Genomic DNA, 19,349 nt, shown 5'->3' on the forward strand with positions numbered 1-19,349 from the left:
CTGCAGAAGGCGCCTTGCCGCCCCACATCCCCAAATCTTCCGGCTAACCCCACGGTTCTCCCAGCCCGGCGGGGGCGGGCAGAAGCGGTGACGAGGCACTTTTTGCAAGGAGGGGGAGGGGGAATGAACAGACCCCGACATCCTGGTACCCGAACGGTTCGGCTTTGAGGGCGGGGGCGCCGGGCTGGAACCAGGGCGCGGTCGTGGCCGCTACGGCGCCCCCGCTCCTCCCCCAGTCCTGTGGGTTTGGCAAGGCAGCTGGCAGGGGCATTAGGGCCCATTAGCAAAGGCGAGGTTGCCGGGAGCTAGGGGAGGGAGCCTGAAGCCGGGAAGCCGGGAAGCCGGGAGGCTGAGAGGCAGTGTGTGGGGGAGGCCTTCTCAGCTGCCACAGCCTTTCGAGCAGGTGGTCAGCACTGGCAGGGGGAGGTTCCTGGCAACAGATGGCCCAGGCAGGGCTGGGGCTTCCAAACAAGGGGGTTGGGAGGGGCTAGCCATCTGCACCTGGAGGCCGCCGGGGAGTTCCTCTCCCCCACCCCGAGCACAGAAAAGAGCTGGGGGAAGGGGAGGGTCGCTTTTATTCCCACTGAAGGTTCACCACCCCCCAACCCCTCCAACACACAGAGAGGTTGGAACCCGGGTGAAGACAGCTGGTGGAAGAGTGAGGGAGGCAAAGGTGAGAGCTGAATCCACTGGCCACCATCTCTCTTTCGGAGACCAGGAGACCCCAGGCAGAGGTGAGGGGCTCCCCCGCTCAGAGTCCGGTTCTCAATAATGGCACGCAGAAGGCCTGAGGGCTCCCTCACATGTTGGCAGAAATAAGTTAACCGCTTCCCTGGCTTAGAATTCCTGGACACTCACTTTGGAGTGGGGAGCAGCAGGATACAGGCCATGAACTTGGAAGTTCCCTAGCCCTGGGCTTCCTGAGCTCCTGGGCCAAGGAGGGGAGCTAGGCAAGGCTGGGAAACCCAAGGGGGCCCCCTGGTCCCAGAGCAGAGAGGGCAGGGACAGGAGGAACCACAGCGGGGGGTGGCCCAGCTCTGGGGCTGGACCTGGGATCTCCCGCAGAGGCTGTCAGGAGGGATCCGCCCTGAGGTCCCCTCTGGTCAGTGGCTGTGTCTGGCGATTGGCCCAGTATCGGTTGTAGGTGTCCTGGAAGAGGTCCCTGCAGGCAATGTGGGCGCGGAGGCGGGCGCAGGCCAGAAAAGCGCCAGCCAGCTTGCGGTGCAGGGCGTAGGTCTCCTCAGGTGGGGGACGCAGGCGGTGCTGCAGCAGCACGGGGATGAGGCCTTGTATGCGGCGGGCAGTGTCCCCTGCCCCAAAGTCGTAGGGGCCCTGGGTGGCGAAGGGCTCCCCCAGGATCATTACTGCCTCCACGTGGGCGTCAGAAAATGCCTAGGGGTGGGGACAGCAGATGCACCCGGTATGGACATAGAACCCTGCACTTAACCCGGAAGCAGCTCTCAGCTTCCTCACGTATAAACACAAGCCCCCACTCCCCCAAGAGTAACAAGTAGCCTCCACTCTTTCTGAGCCTCCAGTAGCATGCAGTTCCTATTTCCCCCAAAATAAACAGCTCCTCGCTTTCTCTCAGAGCCTTCTACAGACAAGTAGCCTTCTACTGTCCACAGATAAGCAGCCTCTGCTCCCACCCCCAGAACCCATGAGCAGCCACCGACCCTCTAGAACCCATAAGTGGTGGCCACTTTCCCAGGGATCCTTAGTAGTCAAGCAGTGTGTCCCGCCACCCCTGCCCGGAGCCCCCATTATAGCTAGAGTTCCCTACTCCCTGCATTGACACACAACCTCCACTCGCCCCAGTGGAGACAAGCCCCATCCTTCACCAGAGTCCCTCAGCAGAGATGACAGCTCCTGACTCCCCACCCAATAGACACCGGCCCCCAACTCCCCCAGTGTCTCCCAACCTTGGTTTCAAAGCCTGTGAGGAATTTGAGGTCTCGGGATTTCTGCAGGACCCGGTCTCTGTCTCCCTCGGCTGCAGCCTTCACCACCTGGGGAGAGGGTGTGGGTGGGAGAGACAGAGGCCCAAAGGCCAAGCGAGGGTTCAAGGGGGCTTCTGGAGAAAAGGAGCTAGAAGCCTGGCCACCCCTCCACCCAATACCCACCTCCATTCTCATCTACCAGGGCCCTCCCTTTCACCTGGAAGCTTCTTCCTCCACACTCTGCCCCTGTGACACCCTCAAGACTGTTCCAGAGCTGGGGAGGAGGTGGTCAGGGGTCCCGCCCTGGAAACTGCCCCCATGGAAGGGCACCGAGAGTCACGCGTCTCTCCAGCAGTGAGCTCATGCAGGGAGGGCAGCAGTTATGGGCATGGAAGCGCCAGGCTGGAGCCAGCTTGCCTGGGCCCCATCCCAGCTCTGCTGCTCGCTGGCTGAGAGACTCTGGGCAAGTCACTTTGCCTCTTGGGCCCCCACTTTCCCATCTGTGAAGCAGGGATGACGAAAGTATCTTCCTCATGGGGTTGTTGGGAGGATGAAGTTGAAGGGTGCGGAGTGCCTAACACTGTGTCTGCGAGTCGGAAGCGCCCTGAACACCACGCTCTGTTACGACTGAGACGTGGATGCAAGGGTCTCTACTGCACAGAAAAGGAAACGGGCTCCGAGTGTGGAGTGGAACCGGGTCCAACCCTTAGCCACTGCCTTGCCCTTTCTTGCGAGGAAGGGGATACAGGATTAATCTGGCAGTCTGTTCTGTCTCTGCTCCCTCCTGCCCCAGCCTGTCTGGCCATCTGTCAGGCCTGTGGTCCTCAGGGGGCAGTGTGACAGGACTTTTTAAACTGGCAAAGGCTGCAGGCCTGGGTGGGAAGGGTGGGAGGCAGGATGTCCCAGCTGCCCAGAGGGCCCTTGGCTTTGTGCCTCAAGTGGCCTGCAGAGGGCCCCAAGAGGCCTGTGTGTGCAGGGGGTGGGCGGTCACCAGCTCCTCCTTCCTGTTCCTTCTCAGAGCCCTAGGCCTTGTCCTGGATACCTCCCTCCTCTGATTCCCCGCCTGTCAGCTCCCATGAACTGTCCACAAGGCATCTCTCCCAACTGTCCCCTCCTCCTCTCTCCAGCCCTCCCTGGGCTCTCAGCCCCTAGTCTTAGAGCCCACTTGTTATTCAGTGGAGTTTTCTAAATCTGACTGTGTCCCTCCCCTGCTCAAATCCTTTCCAGCTTCCCCAGGGCACCTGGATGAAGTACAAGCTGCAAAGCGTGGCCTCTAAGACCCAGGGTGATTTGGTTCCAGCCTCATCACTGGCTCCTGCTCTGCCCCCACCTGTCCTCCTAGTCACATAAGAGCTTCTTTTTAGTGCTCTAGGGCCTTACTCCTCAAATACTCAAAGTGTGGTCCCCCTATGGGTAGCACTAGCGTCATCCTGGCATCATCTGGGAGCAAATGACAAATGCAGTATCTAACGCCTAACTCTGGATCTGAATCTGCACTTTCTCGGGATAGCCACCGGTTTGAGAAGCACTGCTTCAATAGGAATAGTCTTTGTTGTCTCTCGGCCTTTGCACATGTTGTTATTTGCAATACCCTCCTAGCCTTTTCCTGATTGGTCCTCCTCATCCCTCAGTTCTCAACTCTGACATCTCTTCCCCGGGAAGTCCCCCCTGACTCCCCAGGCTGGCTCAGGCTCCTCCCCTGGGCTCTCTCAGTCCCCTGTGCTTACCCCATCCCAGTCCTGTCCACTCTGGGTCCTCACTGTCTCTCCTCCCACTGTAAAGGCAGGATCTGAGTTGGACCTAGGTCACTGCTGTGTCCCTGGTATTGCCCAGAATAGAGCCGGGCACAGAGGAGGTATCAGAGAATGTGCGGACTGATGGCTAAATGATTAGAAGACCCAAGTCAAATGTCCAATCTTGCCAAATTAATGAGATGGGATCTCTGCAGACTCTGAGACAAAGTGACCTGGTAGGTGGGAGGCACAGGCAAAGGAGGTAACAAAGTGCTTCCTACGGACAGAGTTGCCCCTAGGGAGCAGATTGCAGGGGGTACATAAGCACAGGCTAGACAACAGGCCTGGACAGTGGGCCTGGGGAGGTGACAACATAGCCATTGTGGGCCTTTCTCTTAGCAGGGTGCTTAGCAGGGTGCTCAGGGGTTGGAGCATGGGCTCTGGACCCAGACCGTGAGTTTGAATCCCAGGTCCGCTGTGATCTTAGGCAAACAGCTCAGCCTCTTTAAGCCCCAGTTACTTCATCTGTAAAATAGGGCTAAAAATGGTTCTTACCTCATAGAGTTGCCAATGGTTGAAATTAGTTACTCTATGTAAAGCACTTAAAACAGTGCCTGACATAATATTCAGTGCTTAGTCTTTGTGAGCTGCTACTAATATTATTATTATTTATTACTTAATTCCAGATACTGTATTTCTCCTTCTTACCCATCTGCCCTAGTATCTGGCTTGAGCCTCAGCCCTTCAGAGGCCCCAGGGTTGGGGGGACTCACCTCGATGTAATGGTCTGTGAACTCCGTCCCAAATTCTCGGCTTGCACCAAAGTCCAGCAGGGTCACCTGGGAATGAGCAATGGTGGAAGGAATGCTGGGAGCCACTAACATTCCCCTGTTGTCTCTCAGGCCAGCCAGGATCTGTCTCTCCCTCCCCTCAACCCTGTACCCTGCCCGCTCCAGCCAGAGTCCCTGCCGCTGCCTCCCTGGGCTCCTGGCCTGCAGTCCCCACTTCCAGTCTGCCTCATAGGGCAGCTGAAGGCATCTGGCTTTTATTTATTCATTTACTTTTGGTCCCAATTGTTTATATAATAATAAATTTTAGACACAGAAAAAAACCCAGAGAATAAAATATTAGTATATGGAAAAGTAAAATGAATACCCACAAATTCTACCATCCAGCTTAAAATATAAAATACCATCAATCCAGGTAGAGCCTCCTGTGTATCCTGTCCTGATGAACCTCCCCCATGTCCCCAAGGTCTTTTCCAGAGTTACTACGTTCTTGAACTTGTTATTATATCCTGAAATTCCCATGCATGTATTTCTACATTTTCTGCATGTGTGTATCCATAAACAATGTATCATGATGATCTGCATATTTTAAAACTTCATATAAATGGTATTTACTGTGGTTATCCTGCACCTTGTGTTTTTTTGCCCAAAATGATTTTGCACTTTATCCCCATTGCTATGTGCAGCTCTAGCTCATCCATTCATTTTCCATGCTATATAAGGATTTCATTGCATGATTATATCACAAAGCACTTACTGGCTGACGGACATTGTGGTTCTTTCTGATTTTTGTGCTCGAGGAACATGTGTGTAAGAGTTTCTCTAGGGCAGTGAAGTTGGAACTGACTACAACCCACAGTAAGAAAGAAAGCTTGTACTGGGTGTCGGTGCATATGCACCCATAAATATAAACATTAAACAAGTGTCCCCAATAACATGGATCCCTCCCATCTGTGATACACTGATGTTTTCTATTCTAGTCCATTAAAATAAAAAATGCTGTTGGAACTCAAATAAATTGATGTCAGGGCTCGTATCACCTCCTGGTGTTTGATAAACACTTCCATGGGGTGTGAGCCTAGGAGAGGCCACAGGGTGCATGCTGGGAGAGGGGGGACAAAGGACTGAGGCTGGACACTCTGGGACAGAGGATGCTTAGCAAAGGGCTCACACTTGATTCTGAAGGTGCTGGGAGCTGCAGAAGGGGTATCTTGACCAGATTTGTGTTTTAGAAAGATCTCTCTGGGGACAAAATGGGGACAGACCACTTTGGAGAGCCACTTAGCAACCTCTGCTAAAGGTGAAGATGTGTCCACAGACAACAGAAGTCTGCAAGTGCAAACCTTCGCCTCTGGGTTTTTGGACACCCTGGGAACACTCCACTCTGCCTTCTGGGTGCTGTCTCCTTCTCTTCTCTCTGGTCTCAGCTTTACTTGGTTTACCCTGCCCCAGGCCCGGTCAGCCAAATTTCCTATGCCTCCCCCATCCCAACCCTGACCCCTCTGCCTGTGCCTCCTTGTCATGGTGCTAACTACTTTCGGTCACAGTTGTGTGGTGAGGTCCCCCACTGGACAGGGAACCCTGAGAAGGCAAGGGCAGGGATGTCTTGTCATCCTGTCAAGAGGCAGAGAGTGGGGGCATAAATACAGCAGGTGTTGGCTAACTGCCTTCCAAAAGCACTTTCTCTTCTATATTGTCACATGACACTAGGAAACCACTGCCTAGCCAGGGACTCCATTTCCAGCATCCCTTGGACCTAGACAGGCGGTATGCCAGTTCTCACTGCTGGAATGGTAAAGGAAATGATGTGTCATTTCTGGCCAAAGCAGTTAGGCAGGGGGTTAGCCTCCCAACTTCTCTTTCCCCTTCCAGCGGAAGCAGAGCATTGCAAGGCCCTAGGGGGGACAGCACAATCGCAAAAGGGAAGGAGCCTGGGTCCCTGAATCACCACATGGAGAAGGGCCTGTTGTGTGGTTAATAAACTGCTATTGTGTTGAGCTACTGAAATATCAAGGAACATTTTCAGCTAACATACCCTGACACACATATCACAAGGAACCAACCTGGTGGCTGGAGGCGTCATACAGAAAGTTGGCCCAGTTGGGGTCTGTCTGCATGAATCGGAACTCAAACAGCTCCCGCAGACATAGCCTCAGGAGCTGGAAGCAAATCTGGGGTGGGAACAAGGAGTAAAGGACATCTCAGCACAATATGCCCCTGTAGAGCCCTCACCGGCCTAGAAAGAGACTGTGGGCCCGGCCCTCTGTGCCAGCCCCACCCTGGGGCAGTGCCCTCCCTACCGGGCCATGAGACCACGTACCTGGTTCCGGATGTCCTGGCTCAGGCCCTGGCACTGGTCCAGGGGGACCCCTCCGGCCAGCTCCATGCCCAGCACCCTTGTTGTGCACAGCTCCTTAACCACAGCTGGCACCCGGAAGAACGGGTCGTCTGCCAGCAGCTGCCTGGGGCAGGAGGGAAGGGAGGGAAGGGGCTTTGTGTTTCAGGCGCCTGTGACCCAGCTTGAGGCCTCCACCTTCTCCTCCAAGAAGTCCTTCCTGAACAGCCCATGTCTTCCCTTCCTTCCTGCCCTTCTCTTGCCTCTGTCTGCCCTGGGTGATGGCCAATACCTGGCAGGACTGACATTTAACAAATATCCCCAAGGTGCCTACTCTGTCCCTGCCCCTAAACTGGGTCTGATATAGCCACGGATATAAAAAAATCTGTGAAGTTTATAGTGACACTCACAGGTCACTCCTTGGAGTCACTACGCTGAACAAGAGTAAAGCAAAGGGCCGGGCGCGGTGGCTCACGCCTGTAATCCTAGCACTCTGGGAGGCTGAGGCAGGCGGACTGCTCAAGATCAGGAGTTCGAAACCAGCCTGAGCAAGAGCGAGACCCTGTCTCTACTATAAATAGAAAGAAATTAATTGGCCAACTAATATATATAGAAAAAATTAGCCAGGCATGGTGGCACGTGCCTGTAGTCCCAGCTACTTGGGAGGCTGAGGCAGGAGGATTGCTTGAGCCCGGAAGTTTGAGGTTGCTGTGAGCTAGGCTGACGCCACGGCACTCACTCTAGCCTGGGCAACAAAGCGAGACTCTGTCTCCAAAAAAAAAAAAAAAAAAGAGTAAAGCAAAGGATTTCTTCTATGTGCCTGTGCCTGTGCTGGACAGTGCTGGGGACAGAGCAGTGAATGAACCAGTCCCTGGACCTGTGCCCACACCAGGAGACTATACTCTAACAAGCCAACACACCAATCACAGACTGACATAAGTATGTCAACGTAAGACTTGGGAGGTGAAGCACATGAGCAAGCCTCTGGCTGAGGACCTGTGGGGAGCAGGGGAAGGATGGGGGTTCTATCCTAAGGGCACTGGGACATCCCGTGGGGGAGGAGGTCTCCCCAGATCCCACACGGGAGTGCTCTGGCCCATCATCCCACTTCACGCCCCTCTCAAGGTCTTGCTTGTATTTTTGTCCTTGTTTATAAACTATCTGATGTTTGAAGCGCTCCTCGTGGCCAGGCCCTGTGCTGAGCATGTATTAATAATTGGGACAATTCCCTTGTATCCTCGCCCCACCGTGAGGACACTCCCCTGAGGCCACTGCACAGATTCGGGCTATGCAGCCTGTTAAGGGCTGACCTGGGGTCCATGCCTAACCACTGCCTTCTGCTGACTTTCCTCTTACTCTCTGTCCACAGAGCTTTGCACATTATAGATCCTTAAGAAATGTGTGAGCCACACTGGGGAGGATCCCACTGAGGTGTCATTTTTTTTTTTTTTTTTTTTTTTTGAGACAGAGTCTCGTTTTGTTGTCCAGGCTAGAGTGAGTGCCATGGCGTCAGCCTAGCTCACAGCAACCTCAAACTCCTGGGCTCGAGCGATCCTTCTGCCTCAGCCTCCCGAGTAGCTGGGACTACAGGCATGCGCCACCATGCCCGGCTAATTTTTTATATATATATCAGTTGGCCAATTAATTTCTTTCTATTTATAGTAGAGACGGGGTCTCGCTCTTGCTCAGGCTGGTTTTGAACTCCTGACCTTGAGCAATCCGCCCGCCTCGGCCTCCCAGAGAGCTAGGATTACAGGCGTGAGCCACCGCGCCCGGCCTGAGGTGTCATTAATTGTCGCATATCATGCTTCCAAGAATAAACACACTATTCCACATAGCTACAGGCCATTTTCACTGGTGTGTAATATTCCACTGATGAATACACTATAACTTATTTATCCACCTTGCTGGATAAAATCGGATAGGTTTGGGTAGTTTCTTGCAAACAATGCTGCTTTGAGCATTCTAGAAAAGTCTCATGGTGTATACTGGCATAAAGGTCCCCAGAGTATTTAGCAAGAAGGACAATTATTGGGCCATAGGGTATGTGAATATAAAGGCTTATTCCATGATGCCCAACCAGTCTCCAAAGTGCTTATATCAATTTCTCCTCCTCCCCCCGCCACCCCAGTGCACAAAGGAAGCCCTAGAGCCCCCTTCTCCCCAGCTCCTGGTGTTGTCGGACTGCTCTGCTCCCTCTGTCAGTCCAGTGTGTGTAACAGTGTCACATCGTGTGATTAAGTGCCCATGTCAGACCACAGTGGATACGAGTCCCATCCCATAGAGGAGAAAACTGACACTCAGGGAGAAGTGACCTGTGGAAGCTTACAGAGGACATGGGTAAGTGAAGTAATGAGTGAATGGACAGACAGATGAACACATGATTGAAAGAAAGAGAAAAAGAGTTTGTCAGCCCCGCCCCGGGCTCCAGCTGCCAGAGGCTGGGGGCATCCACTTCCCACCCAGCCTGGGAGGGAGGGAAAGTGGGAAGCTGGGGGAAAGGGGCGCCCAGGGCCGGCAAAGGACTCAGCTCACCTGAAGCTCTGGGCACAAGCTGCCTCGCGACGGTAGTCACACTCCCAGGCCAGCTCCTGCTGTAGGGCCTGCAGGCTCTGCTCAGCAAACAGGCCTGGGGCGGGCAGCCATGTCAGGCGAGGAAGGGGTCCCTGGGCCCCCACCCATAGCTGTCTTCTCTCGCCAGTGCTCTCTCTCTCTCTGCCCCTCACAGCCCTTGCTCCAGGCCTTTTACCACACTGTCTGTCCACAGTTTCCCTCTGTTCTTCATACAACTGTGGTCTCTTCTGAGGGCTCTCTCCTGGGCTCCCGCACCCCAGTTCCCAGGCGTGCCCCTTTTCCATCTCTCTTTCCTACTGATGCTCTCCTGTCGCTGTCAGCCTCTGGATCTCACTTCTGGGCCTGTCCCTCCCTCCCTCCCTCTCACACAGACACAGCCCGCTCCCCCTTCTCCAGGCGCCTTCTCACGTGCTCTGACACAAACAAGCTGTCCCACTAACACCCCTTCTGCTTCTGTGGCTCTTTTTCCACCCCCAGTCCCTTTCCTGGCGCTGCACAAGCTCTGCTGCCTGTTTCTGGATTTTGGCCTGGGCCCCTGTCTCTCTGTAGCTGTTTGAATCTGTAAGGTTTTGTCCCCCACACACACTCCTGCTCTCTGGGCTCTCCTGGCCTCAGTGTCCTTCTTTCTGTTACACACACAGCGACATAAACACTCCCTTCTGCTCACGTCCCGCACACCCTGCTGCGCTTTCCCTCCGCCCAGCCCCGCCTCCTCTCCCAAGCATCCTCCTCAGTCGGGGGAAACAGGCACCTCACCCTCCGGCAGGGCCACGCTCATCTTCAGCACCGCCAGCAGGTTCTGGACGTCGCTCTGGATGCTCTGGGCGACACCTGGGTACTGCGAGGAGAGGCGAGACAGAGGGCAAGGGTCACTGTCTGGACCAGCAGGGTGCCCACCCCACCCTGCCCGGCCTCCCCCCCTCACCTGGATCTTCACGGCCACCTCCGTGCCGTCCCTCAGCACGCCCTGGTGCACCTGCCCGATTGAGGCCGCGGCAAAGGGCACCTCCTCCAAGGAGGCCACCTTGGCCTGCCAGTCCGTGCCAAGCTCCTCTTCGAGAACTCTCTGGGGGAGGTCACAACAGTTATCATGATGGATCTGGGCAGCTGAGTTCATCCCTGGACTCTGAGTGCTGAGTTCAACCCCAGCACTCTCCATGTGCTGGGCCCTGGGCTAAGCTCTTGGCTGCCACCCCACCTTACACACAGGGAAACTGAGGCTCAGAGAGAGATCCCTTGCCTACGGTGACCAGCCAGGCATTGGTGGAATGGAATGGCAGGCTCAGCCCAACGTGTTTCCCAAGCCTGCACCCCCTAGGTCGTGCGGGCTGTTGTGGGGATTACTATTATTTATGGTTAAGATGGAGAACAATCCTGTCTTATAATCCTATATTGAATTATGATCTCAAAGTCAATGGGATAAAGAGGAGCTAAACTGTACAAGGGCTTTCTTGGGCCGGAGCCTACTTGGAGTGGCTCAGAGAGAGGTAGAGCCACCTGCGGTCGCATGGCAAGTGAGCAGAGCAAAGACAGGAGGGCAGGCAGGTGGCTGGATTCTGGACTCCAAGCCCTTACCAAGTTATTAGAAGAACAGCTTATGTCTTGGAGACTTACTCAGTGCCAGGCACTGTGCCAACCTATTCACAGACACTCTCCTTTAATGAAAAGAACAGTAATAATCACAGCTAAAACCTGCATGTCACTCTTGGTGTGTCAAGGGCTGTTCTAAGTGCTCTACACAGACTAATTTACGTAACCCTAGGATGTGGGTGTAGATATCACTGTCCCCATTTCCCAGACAAGGTAACTGAGGCACAGAGAGGTCAAGCCACATGTCTGAGATCACACAGGTAGTGAGTGGCAGAGATAGGGCTGGAATCCATGAAGTCTGGTCCCTGACTACTGCACTTGGCTGCCTTGACGGAGTATGACTCTGTGCCCAGGACTGGACGAGGCACTCTTCACCGTCCTCTCATTTGATCATGACAGCAATGCTATGAGGTGTGTGCTTTGGTGATCCCCATTTTACAGAAGGGGAAACTGAGGCTCGGAGTCAGACAGGGAGTAGAGCTATGAAGCCAGGAGGGTCAGGCGGGCCAGGGGAGATGGGAGCTCGCCTCTCCCAAGCTGGCCCTCCCTCACCGGGCACTCACCAGCATCTGCCAGCGGGGCATGAAGTCGGCGCTCTGGCGGACCCGCTCAAAGATGCGCTGCAGCTGGGGGCTGATGAAGCTGTTGTCTTGGGAGACAGCGGGATGAGGGGAGCAGTGAGGGAGGAGGAAAGGGGGAGCCCTGTGTGAGTATCTCAAGTTGAGTCTTGTTGATGGGTAGGAGTGGGGCGAAAGTGAGGTCAGGGGTCAGGCGTTGAGGGTCATGTTGTACCCTGGATGCTGAGCATTTGGCCAACCTTGAGGGCGGCCCCCCGAACTGTACATAAGGTCTGCACAATCCGCTCGGCGTTGGCCTCCGAGAGGAAGGGGCTGGAGCCCAGCCGGGAGCTGCCCTCTGGGAAGGAGAGAATAACCATCAGTATGACAATCGCAGAAATCATTCCTGCACAGCAACCAGAATGGTTAAAACAAAAATAGCAATATCAAGAGTTGGCAAAGTTGGGCAGCAACCTGAGCTCAGACGCTGCTGATGAGAGCATTCTGGCACAAGCCCTTTGGAAAACAGCTGAGAAGTTTCTAGTAAAGCACACACCGATGCCCAGTGCAGTTCCTCTCCTATTCCTCTTATACCCAAGAGACATGCATCAATATGTCCATCAACAGAGAGTAGTACAAGGATGTTCACAGCAGCACTATTTATAACAGTCCCAAACTGGAAACAACCCAAATGACTACAGCTTGGGGAACAGTCACAGAGTGACTACTGCAGTACTGAATAAACAAGCTACAACCACATAAAATAACACGGACGCAGCTCACAAACTTAACCTTGAGTAAAAGAAGCCAGATGCGTAAGGGACTATACAGTCCAATTACATGAACAGGCAAAACTAATCTAGTATGTCAGAAGCCAAGACAGTGGTCATCTTTGGTGAGGGGACTGACAAGGTGGGGACATGAGAGGAGCTTCTGGAAACTCAGGGCAGCGATTCTCAAAATGACCCTGAGACCCTGAGAGTCTCTGACACCTTTTAAGGGGGTCTGTGAGATCAAACTATTTTCACCATATTAAGATGTTATTTGCCTTTTTTTTCACTCCCATGCTCCAAAAAGCATCCAGTGGAATCTTCCAGAGGCTCCAGGACATGTGAGGACATCATCATTTTGACAGCTGATGGAATGTGTTTGTGTGTGTTCTTGTGTTTTAAAAATTTCTCAGTTTTAACCTCTAATACAGTAAACAGTGATAAATACAACCCACATAAACAAGCTCTTTAGGGTCCTCATTCTATTTTTAACAGATTTATAGTAAAATAATTTGCATACTATATAATTCCCCATTTAAAGCATCCAATTCAATGGCTTTTAGTATATTCACAGAGTTATACAAACATCGCCATAATCAATTTTAGGACATTATCATCACCCCAAAAAGAAGCCCTATACCCTTCAGGAATGTATCTACCTCTGAAAAAAACTTTAGAAATATAGGCCGGGCGCGGTGGCTCACACCTGTAATCCTAGCACTCTGGGAGGCCGAGGCGGGCGGATTGCTCGAGGTCAGGAGTTCTAAACCAGCCTGAGCAAGAGCGAGACCCCGTCTCTACTATAAATAGAAACAAATTAATTGGCCAACTGATATGTATATAAAAAATTAGCTGGGCATGGTGGCGCATGCCTGTAGTCCCAGCTACTCGGGAGGCTGAGGCAGAAGGATCGCTCGAGCCCAGGAGTTTGAGGTTGCTGTGAGCTAGGCTGACGCCACGGCACTCACTCTAGCCTGGGCAACAAAGCGAGACTCTGTCTCAAAAAAAAAAACTTTAGAAATAAAAAAGGAAGAAAGAAGAAAAGAAACCCATCGTGGTTTCGGCACTGAAAAACCAACCAACAAATACCCTATATGCATTATCAGTTACTCCCCATTTCCCCCTTCTCCCCCGACCTTGATAGCCACTAATCTACTTTCTGTCTCTACAGATCTTCTGTTCTGTACATTTCATATTAATGGAATCATTCAATATGTGGCCTTTCTGAGTGTGGCTGCTTTCACTTAGCATAATGTTTTCGAGATTCCTCCACATTGCAGCATGTGTCAGGAATTCATTCCTATTTATGGCCGAATAATATTCCATCGTATGCATATAACACATTTTATTTATCCATTCATCAGTTTTAAGGGTGTGTAGGAATCCTGAAACCAAGCAGTTTGAGAACTGCTGTTCTAGGGCTTCTTAATTTGGGTTCAGATGTGTCAACTTTGTGAAAATGTACCAAGCTGTATACTTACAGGTATGTGTGCATGGTTTTATATACAAATTACATTATTCTTTTTTTTTTTCCTTGGGACAGAGTCTCACTCTGTTGCCCGGGCAGAGTGCCGTGGTGTCAGACCAGCTCACAGCAACCTCAAACTCCTGGACTCAAGCAATCCTCTTGCCTCAGCCTCCCGGGTAGCTGGGACTACAGGCATGTGCCACCATGCCCGGCTAATTTTTTCTATATATTTTTAGTTGGCCAATTAATCTTTCTATTTTTGGTAGAGACTGGGTCTCACTCTTGCTCAGGCTCATTTTGAACTCCTGACCTTGAGCGATCCACCCACTTCGGCCTCCCAGAATGCTAGGATTACAGGCGTGAGCCACCGCCTGGCCTACATTATTCTTTAGTAAAGCATTTCATAAGCTTTTGTTAATTTTATAAAAATGTTATAAGGGGGCAAATGGCTCACACCTGTAATCCTAGCACACTGGGAGGTAGAGGTGGGATGATCGCTTGAGGTCAGGAGTTTGAGAGCAGTCTGAGCAAGAGTGAGACCTGTCTCTACTAAAAATAGAAAATATTAGCCGGGCATGGTGGCGCATGCCTGTAGTCCCAGCTACTTGGAAGGCTAAGGCAGGAGGATCACTTGAGCCCAGGAGTTGGGGTTGCAGTGAGCTATGAAGACACCACTGTACTCTACCTACAGTGACAGAACAAGACTCTGTCTCAAAAATGTTATTGAGCTCAATTTTATTGAGTGCTCACTGTTTTCCAGGCCAAATACTAAATGTCTTTGTGGACTCTCTGGCTGAATGCCCACAATCACCCCAGGAAGTAAAAACCATCAATACTTTAATTTTCAGGGCGAGGAAGCAAATGATTCAGAGAGGTGCAGCACCTGGCCCTGGGTCGCACAGCATGGAAATGGTAGAGCAATGTACAGACTCAGGCTGGCCTTACCCAAAGCCTAATCCTCCGCCTACCCTTAACTTTTTACTGAAAAACATCCAAATAAGACAGAAAAGCTGCATACATAATATCATGAACACTGCACACCCTCCACCTCGATTCAACATGGTAACATTCTGCTTCATCTGTTTTATCTGTGTGTACTCACACACTTACTATTATTACTTTTTGCTGACCCACTTGCATGTAGTTGCACTTAAGCTTTGCTAAGAATAAGGATATTCCAACACAATCACAATACCACAATTACATGTAGGAAAATGAACACTAATTCCCTAACATCTATTCTGTCCATATGCAGATTTTCCGACTGTCCCTAAAGAGTCTTTCATAGTAATTCTTTTTTTCAAACTAACATCCAATCATGGTTCACATATTCCATTTGTAAATTTTTTTTTGTTTAGTCCTACCAAACACTAATCCATTTGTAAATTAATGTCTCTTTTGTCTCTGTTTAATCTAGAATATCAACCCCCACTTTCATTTCAAAACATTGGTTGAGGACTCTTACCCACAAATGCTACACATCTAATTCCACCTGTGTTGTACACATACCGCCCACTAGCACACTGATTTTCAGCTTTCTTCTCCTGGTCAGAGTTAGGAATTCCCAATGGCTTACATTTTTTCTCAGATAATATGCTTCTGTTAATCACAACCCTGATAGTGGTTTAGCCCTGTTCTGAGCACGTCACAAAAACTCTAAGAGCTGGACATGTTATCATCACCTCCATCTTCCAGATGGGAAACTGGGACTCAGAGACATGAAGCCACCTGCCCCAGGTCACACAGCAAGGCCAGGATCTGAAACCCGGCAGTAAGACTCACTCACCTGGCTGCAGTTGTCCTCCTGGCAGGGACTTCTTGGCTATTTCGGCCAGCGCACCCAGCCCCAAGCCCACAGCCAGTCCTGGAGAACAAGAGAGAAGCCTGAGTGCTGCTTGACTGGGGTGTCCTCCCCTGACCCTCTCTCCTCTCTCAGTTTCTCTCTAGGCATGCTTGTCTCTGTATATCTCTGTCTCTAAATCACTCTCTGACTCTCTTCCTGCTTGGAGTTCCCTTCAAGGTGAGTTACCTCTTTCTTTGTTCTTCTCTCCACATCTGTCTCCCTCCAATCAGTTCTTAGCCTTGGCTGCACACTCATCCCCAGAGGAGCTTTTGTAAATACGATGCACAGACCCCACGTCCGATTCTGATTAAAGTGGCCTGAGGTGAGGCCTGGGAATTTTTACTTTGTTTTTAGTATCCCAGATGATTCTAGGGTGCAGCCAAGGTTAAGGCAGCCTTGAGGGCCGGGTGCAGTGGCTCATGTCTGTAACCTTGCACTCTGGGAAGTGGAGATAGGAGGATTGCTTCAGTCTAGGAGTGCAAGATCATCCTGAGCAAGAGCTTTCTACATGCTACGTACTGTTCCCAGTGCCTTATATGCATTAACTTATTTTGTCCTCAGATAAGGTGTCCTCACCTTTGTGAAATGTTTTACAGAAAAACTTCCATTTTATACAAAAGGAAATTGAGGCTTAGAGAAGTAATTACCCACAGTCTCAAAGTGAGGGCACAGCAGAGTAACCCTTTGAACCCTAGGTAGCCTGGTGCCAAAGCTCCAAACAGTGCACTGGACTGCCTTTTAATTTTTTTTAATTTTTAATTTTTTTGAAACAGAGTCTCTCTCTGTTGCCCCTAGCAAGAGAGGACGGGAGTGCCCAGCAACGGGGGTGGTGTGTTTCAGAAAAGTGGAGCGGTAGCCCCGGAGGATCTGTGGATGTCTAGTAACGAGGGAGGACCCTAGCAACGGCGAGGGGTGGGAGAAGGGGAAAGTGGGTTTTGGGAGGCGCGCAGTGGTGCAGTGGTGTCATCGTAGCTCACTGCAACCTCAAACTCCTGGGCTCAAGTGATTCTCCTGCATCAGCCTCCTGTATAGCTGGGATTGCAGGCCTGCACCACCACGCCCAGCTAATTTTTTCTATTTGTTGTAGAGATGGGGTCTTGCTCTTGCTCAGGCTGGTCTCAAACTCATGAGCTCAAGCGATCCTCCCTCCTCAGCCTCCCAGAGCGCCAGGATTGCCAGCATGAGCCATTGTGCCTGGTCACAACTGCCTCTTTAGACTGTGAATATCTGTACCTTTAAAACTTGAACCACGGTCAGGCGCGGTGGCTCACGCCTGTAATCCTACCTCTCTGGGAGGCCGAGGCGGGCGTATTGCTCAAGGTCAGGAGTTCGAAACCAGCCTGAGCAAGAGCAAGACCCCGTCTCTACTATAAATAGAAAGAAATTAATTGGCCAACTAATATATATATATAGAAAAAATTAGCTGGGCATGGTGGCGCAGGCCTGTAGTCCCAGCTACGCGGGAGGCTGAGGCAGGAGGATCGCCTGAGCCCAGGAGTTTGAGGTTGCTGTGAGCTAGACTGACGCCACAGCACTCACTCTAGCCTAGGCAACAGAGTGAGACTCTGTCTCAAAAAAAAAAACAAACAAAAAAACAACTTGAACCATGATCCACAGTAAAGAAGACGGTTCCATTATAACTGGCACAGATCAAGGTTCATGAAACAAGGTTCATGAAACAAGACTTTCCCTTGCTGTACAGGTATACTGATATTTTGTATTTTCTTCTTCATTAATGCTGGTTGCAATCCACTAAATTATTTCATGCAAGTTGTGAAATTTGAATCGTCCAGCTGCATAATCCAGAGTCAAGTTGCCTCACCTTTCTTAGTTTCTATTTCCTCATCTACAGAATGGAAATAAACATTCATTTATTTGGTGCAGCCAGTGCATGCATGTATGGGGCCAGGACCATTGTAGGTTCTCAGGGTCTTCATCTCTTTTTCGATGTCTCTCCTTCCTGTCTCTGTCTCTAATTCATCCTCTCTCTTGCTTCATTTTGTAAGTGTTGCCTCCTCTAATCTGAGTTACATCTAGATCCTCCAAAGTCACACCTACCCCCAAAGTTGGCCAAGCGGCTGATGCGGGAGGCAGGTACCTTGCGTTCTCGAGAACGGTCACTCAGCTGGGAAACAGGGAGAAGGTTTGAGGGCAGGAAGGTGGGCATAGTGCTCAGGGAGTCCAACCAACCTGCCACCCCTCCCTTCCCCAAGCTCTGGGGGCCAGCAGCCTTCAAGGGGTGTTGCTGGGTAGGTGAGGGCAATGATACCTGGGGCCGGGGTGTCTTGCTGAGACGGGTCTCCCGTGCCCTGCGAATATCCTCCTCACCCAGGCCTCTTCCAGGCCCATCCTGATGAAACTTTTGGGCCCAAGAACCCCCACACGGCCCCTGCAAGAGACATGGACTCTGGTAAGGAGTGGAGAACATAGGGTTTGCCTAGTCCTTTTGGATCCTTCCCTGTCCTTTTACCCCTTGCAGTCACCCCAACCTCTTACCCACCAGTGGGCCCCAGGCCCCAGGGTCCCACAAGGCAGTCCAACAATCTGGCCCTGCTGTCCACGGGTCCCCCGCAGTAGGCCCCCCACCTTCAGCCACATCGCCTGGGGGAGAAGAGGAGGGATTATTTAGGTAGGAGTTGCAGGACTGGCCTCCCTGCTTTCCTCTTCTTCTTTGCGGGGCCCACACATTTCCCTGTGTCCACTCTCTAAGCTTTACCACCCACTAAAGACTTCATCCCCTGTTAATAGACTCCTGCAGTGTCTCTTGGTTCCCACCTCGTTGCTAGGAACACACAGCTCTTCCTGCGCGCCTCCCAAAACCCACTTTCCCCTTCTCCCACCCTCGCCGTTGCTAGGGTCCTCCCTCGTTACTAGACACCCACAGATCCTCCGGGGCTACCGCTCCACTTTTCTGAAACACACCACCCCCGTTGCTGGGCACTCCCGTCCTCTCTTGCTAGGCACTCATAATTCCTCCTGGTGTCCCCCAATCCCGTTACTGGGCACCTCCTCTCGTTGCTAAGCACCAACTGCTCTCGAGCTCCGAGTCCCAACGCGCGGGGGCCTCCGGTGTTTCCGGGAGCCTCTGCATACCCGCCCCCTCCGGTCAGCTAGCCAATGGTGGAGCAGCGCTCCGCTGACTGGCACGAAGCGCGCCCCGCTGTGTGCGGGGGGCGGGGCCAGGGGCGGGGCCGAGGTGCTGGATCTGGGCACAAGGGCGGGAGTCCGGGAATGCTGGGTACCGTGGAAGCTCACGCGTGCCCACTATACCCTTTCACTCACCTCAAAGTGCCTTGTACGCGGCAGGCCTTTCTGTTCTCCACACTGTCCTTACTAACATCAATCCCTTACGAACTTCACACCTCTCATCTGCACCAACATCTTGCCAACCTTCCTTCCTATTTTTACCCCTGGTAGGCCCAACATCTCTCCTTTGAACACACATTCTTCCCAGCAAACATTTCCCTTGCACATGGGCTCCCCCGCTTTGCACAAACACTCACATCTATGCACGCAACCTCCTTCCTTGTGCCTATAAACCCCTTGCTCTGCTCCCCGACTGTCTCCTGCTCACACCTTCAACTCTCCCGTGTACACAAACCCCCCTCACTTGCACACAGAGCCTCTCTGTTCCCTCACTCACCCTGCTCTCTCTGCTCCCCACCCACCTGCGGGATGGCGGGAGTGGGAGCCCTCAGTTTCCTGTAAGCCTGACATTTCCCAGAACACACCCAGCCAAGATTCCCAGTGC

At 52.1% G+C, this 19,349-nt stretch overlaps 1 protein-coding gene across 4 annotated transcripts; it reads right to left on the reverse strand.

Annotated features, from left to right (window-relative positions):
* Nucleotides 1-557: 557 nt before the first annotated feature.
* Nucleotides 558-19,281, reverse strand: COQ8B (coenzyme Q8B). Of its 4 annotated transcripts, none has more exons than XM_012774548.3 (15): nt 18,881-19,281; nt 18,095-18,199; nt 17,868-17,987; nt 17,657-17,723; nt 15,542-15,619; nt 11,753-11,875; nt 11,524-11,609; nt 10,296-10,436; nt 10,127-10,208; nt 9,332-9,425; nt 6,782-6,923; nt 6,525-6,632; nt 4,447-4,512; nt 1,923-2,009; nt 558-1,392 (listed from the first exon to the last, which is right to left on the reverse strand). In XM_012774548.3, the coding sequence occupies exons 2-15, from the start codon at nt 18,194-18,196 to the stop codon at nt 1,072-1,074; spliced, it is 1,617 nt and encodes a 538-aa protein (XP_012630002.1). In that variant the 5' UTR covers nt 18,197-18,199; nt 18,881-19,281; the 3' UTR covers nt 558-1,071. The 4 variants fall into 4 exon arrangements, with proteins under 4 accessions (XP_012630002.1, XP_020138838.1, XP_012629999.1 ...); XM_020283249.2 differs by lacking the exon at nt 18,881-19,281 and adding an exon at nt 18,605-18,685; XM_012774545.2 differs by lacking the exon at nt 18,881-19,281 and adding an exon at nt 18,481-18,637.
* Nucleotides 19,282-19,349: the final 68 nt, after the last annotated feature.

This window comes from Microcebus murinus, chromosome 16 (genome assembly GCF_040939455.1).
Source record: "Microcebus murinus isolate Inina chromosome 16, M.murinus_Inina_mat1.0, whole genome shotgun sequence".
Classification (NCBI taxonomy): Eukaryota; Metazoa; Chordata; class Mammalia; order Primates; family Cheirogaleidae; genus Microcebus; species Microcebus murinus.

Bases quoted from the DNA above. Each gene is read 5' to 3' on its own strand.
- COQ8B (XM_012774548.3), bottom strand. From the start codon at position 18,196: ATGTGGCTGAAGGTGGGGGGCCTACTGCGGGGGACCCGTGGACAGCAG. The intron at 15,620-17,656 runs GTAGGTGTGACT...CTTGTTCTCCAG, and splicing joins CCGCTTGGCCAACTTTGGGG to GACTGGCTGTGGGCTTGGGG. The intron at 6,924-9,331 runs GTGAGCTGAGTC...CTCCTGCCCCAG, and splicing joins GCTTGTGCCCAGAGCTTCAG to GCAGCTGCTGGCAGACGACC.